The following is a 3,614-nucleotide window of genomic DNA, read 5'->3' as shown; positions in this document are numbered from 1 at the left end:
GTAGTCCTTTTTTCATATGCCCAAGAATTACAAACTATATCCTGACTGAAGGACATTTTTTTTTTTTGGATAGATGCAAAATATATGATGACAGGAAAAAGTATTGATGTAGAAACCCAAAGGCCGAGGCCTTCTTCAAAGGCTGAAAAGGCCAATGACTTATGATGGAAAATAGTGGAGATTTGGTGTGATCATAAAGATTTGCATAATTTGAATGTAGAATCAGGCAGTCATTCCTAGCCGTGGAGCTCTTTACCTTTGTTTTGATGTTTATAGTTTTCTGATCCAAATAGAAAGATGTAAAAGAGTCAAACAAAAAATGACCATAGGAGAATTGGTGAGGAAAAACATGTACAAATTAGACCTTGCTCCAAGTATGGCATTGAATAGAACTAATTGGAGGGGTTAGGATCCGCATAGCAAACCCCATCCAACTGTGTTCTATTTTCTACTATTTTCTGATTTGTTTCCTTTCACCTTTACATTTCCGTGTCTTTGTTTGGATCCATGTTGCCAACCCTATTAAGTTGGGATATGGTTTGTTATTGTTATAATAATTACATAAGGAAGATGGTCTCCAATTAATCAAGCTCCAAACTAATTTAACATGGATTTGACTGCAATTACAGAGGTACAAATGGCAATTCTTCACCCAGTGTACCATTCACCACTTCTTTTTCAGGTCTAGGTATTGGCAAATAAACCCAATTAATGATTGAGTTTGGCTTCGATTACAATTCCATTTAAACACTACTAGTATAAATGGTTGCCATTCAAATAAGTAGATACCACTACAATCAGAAAGAAAGAGCTAACCAGAGACTGCAAGTAAAAATTTCATGGTATTTGCTGATACTTTCTACTTACAAATGTGAATTGACCTACAGAAAAAAGAAACAGCTGGTTATAAGGAAAACTAGAGAGAACATATCACCAACATCACACAATTACGTGGGGAATGTCATTGATATTTCCTGTCTAGAATTACCCATGCCACAAGAGATCACTTGAAGTAACAAAAATGAAACACCTGATGAAAACAATACTGTTGGAAACACAGCCAACATCATGTCCTAGCAGCAATTCTGAGTGAGAATTTCCTAACCAAATGGCTTGTTATATTATTGGACTGCAGGTCAAATATGCTGACTGTGCCAAAGAACTTCAAAACTCTGTTCTCTTAACCCTTTTCTTCATCATCTCAGCCCACCTAGCGAACACCTTGGAAGCCTCAAATTTTCCAGAGAACAACATTTTTTGAGCTAAATCCTCTAGTATGTCAGGCTTCCCAGCTCTAGCGAAGTCAGCCACAAACTTATTGTAATCGAGCTGTGGAGCTTTCATTCCTTTCTCCATCATCTCTTCTATATATTTACAAGCCTCTTCTGATCTTCCCTGTCTTATAAGACCTGAAATGAAAACAGTATAAGAATTGTCATCGGGACAACAACCCTTCCGATTCATCTCATCCCACACAGCACATCCCATCTCATAATTCATCATCTGAAAGTAGGACTTCATCATCATATTATATGTGTGCATTGTAGGTTGGAACCCATTTTGAATCATCTTTTTGTAAATCCTAACAGCGTCGTCTGGCATTTCCCGGTTGGTCATTAATTTAATAAGGGCATTGTAGGTGCGACCATCAGGGTTGCAGCCCTTCTCTTTCATCTCCTTAAGTAAGCCATGGACCTTATCCATCTTCTTTTGGTTCCCAAAACCCACAATTAAACATGTGTAAACAGCAGGATCTGGCTGACAACCAGAATCAAGCATCTCATCAAAGTAATCAACAGCTTGTTCCATTCTATTTCCCTTGCACAAATCCCGTATCAATATAGTATAGCTTCGGACACTTGGAGAAGGGCCCTTAGCCTTCATGATCTCAAACAGTTTGATAGCTTCAGAACTTTTTCTACCACTTAACAATCCTTCAAGCATTATATTATGGGCAACAATGTCAGGCTTGAAACCCTTGTCAATCATCTCATTCCAAGCCTTCCCTGCCTCTACTAACTTCTTCAACTTGCACCATCCAGCAAGGAGAGCCGTATAGGTTTGTAAGTCGGGGGTAAATCGATCCCTCAACTTCTCAAAGAGAGCTTGAGCTTCTTTCCCAAGTTTTGCCCTTCCAAGGGCATCAAGCAAACAGTTATAGGTATCAACCCCTACTTTGAAGTTATGCCTTTTCATCAACTCAAAAATGCCAACTGCTTTCTTCATCTCCTTTGCTGCAGCAAAAGCCCTAATAGCAATAGAGAAAGTCTCAATTGTCAGAAGCCCTTTATTCCCCATTTCTTCAAGCATCACCACCATGCTCTCAAATTGCCTCGTCTTCCCAAGTATCCCCATCATGGAATTATATGTCCTAGAATCATGTAAAAATCCTGGTCTTTGCCCAGCCCAGTGGAAGAACCGAAATGCTGGCCTCCAAGCAAGGCGGAACCGAGCTAACACCTCAAGAACAAGATCATGAGAGAGAGAAACCCCACACTGATCAAGAACTGCTTCCATGTTCCGATCAGATGTAAACAATTCTTGAATCACCTTGCAGACCCTTTCCACTTCTTTCGGATCTGCTACAGACTTACTACACTCAGCCTGGCTTTCACCATTCTCACTTTCACTGTCATCATCATCCCTGGCTTCTTTTTTCACTTCACCTGTTTCTCCATCTCCATTTGAAAACCAAGAAAAAGCTCTAACATTCAAAACCGACATTTTCCATTGCAAACCATGCTGGAGAGAGAATTGAGAGAAATGTAAACGATGAAATGGAACTTCACCTCGAGAACAATCAAAATAGTATCTGGGATAACACTGCAAATCACAGGGGAAGGCCATGAATCTATCATTCTCACCATTACCAGAAGCAATTACGTTGACATCTTCCTTTGTTTTTGCATCTCTATTTGAACTATTTGAGAAACGTCTCTGATCTCCAGAACATGGGTCGGAATAGGTGTTGCATCGGTGGCCATAGAGATCAGAAATTTGAGTTTCTAAGCAGTTAAAATGACAAACAGAAATCGAATATCTTGCAATTCTTCTGAGTGATAGAACCATAACACTACCCAATGCAAGCTACAGTAGGAAATCCCAATTTAGTTTGCTTATGAGCCGACTCAAACCTGTTGACGAGGTGATGTATAATCCATAGTCAGTAAGTTCGGGCATGGCAAAAAATGGGAATTAAACAGACCTAGAGGCAATAATACTATTACAAATCCAGCTAAAAAAAAGAAAAAAAACATACAACAATAATACGATACATACATAATACGGTTCCCCTATAAAAATCGGGAGCAAAAATAAAGGCACATATTTCCTGATCTCAGACCAAAAGATATCAAAATTCAGCCTTGCCCTTTACATGTCTAACAGTATAGCACCCAGAAAATGAATCAAACGTTGCAGCCTTCCCAAACTAACATTAACACCAGATGAAATTCTTCAGGAGCACTAACATCTTGTTCAAGGGGATATGTTGTTTTGCACAGTACAGGGGTATTCCCTCAAACACTTGTTACTTTCTAGACAAAGGAATCAATGTGGGTGTGTCTCCAGCAAACACAAAAAGAGGGCCATGAGGAGAAAAAAACAAAATCCAA

The 3,614-nt window shown here is 39.2% G+C and overlaps 1 protein-coding gene across 1 annotated transcript; it reads right to left on the bottom strand.

Moving 5' to 3' along the window:
• Window positions 1-823: 823 nt before the first annotated feature.
• On the bottom strand, window positions 824-3,232 carry LOC122058742 (pentatricopeptide repeat-containing protein At5g14820, mitochondrial-like). The gene has a single exon (XM_042621408.1). The coding sequence runs from the start codon at window positions 3,067-3,069 to the stop codon at window positions 1,165-1,167; it is 1,905 nt and encodes a 634-aa protein (XP_042477342.1). The 5' UTR covers window positions 3,070-3,232; the 3' UTR covers window positions 824-1,164.
• Window positions 3,233-3,614: the final 382 nt, after the last annotated feature.

This window comes from Macadamia integrifolia, chromosome 13 (assembly GCF_013358625.1).
Source record: "Macadamia integrifolia cultivar HAES 741 chromosome 13, SCU_Mint_v3, whole genome shotgun sequence".
NCBI classification, from domain to species: Eukaryota; Viridiplantae; Streptophyta; class Magnoliopsida; order Proteales; family Proteaceae; genus Macadamia; species Macadamia integrifolia.
This window is presented reverse-complemented; position numbering and strand designations above follow the sequence as displayed.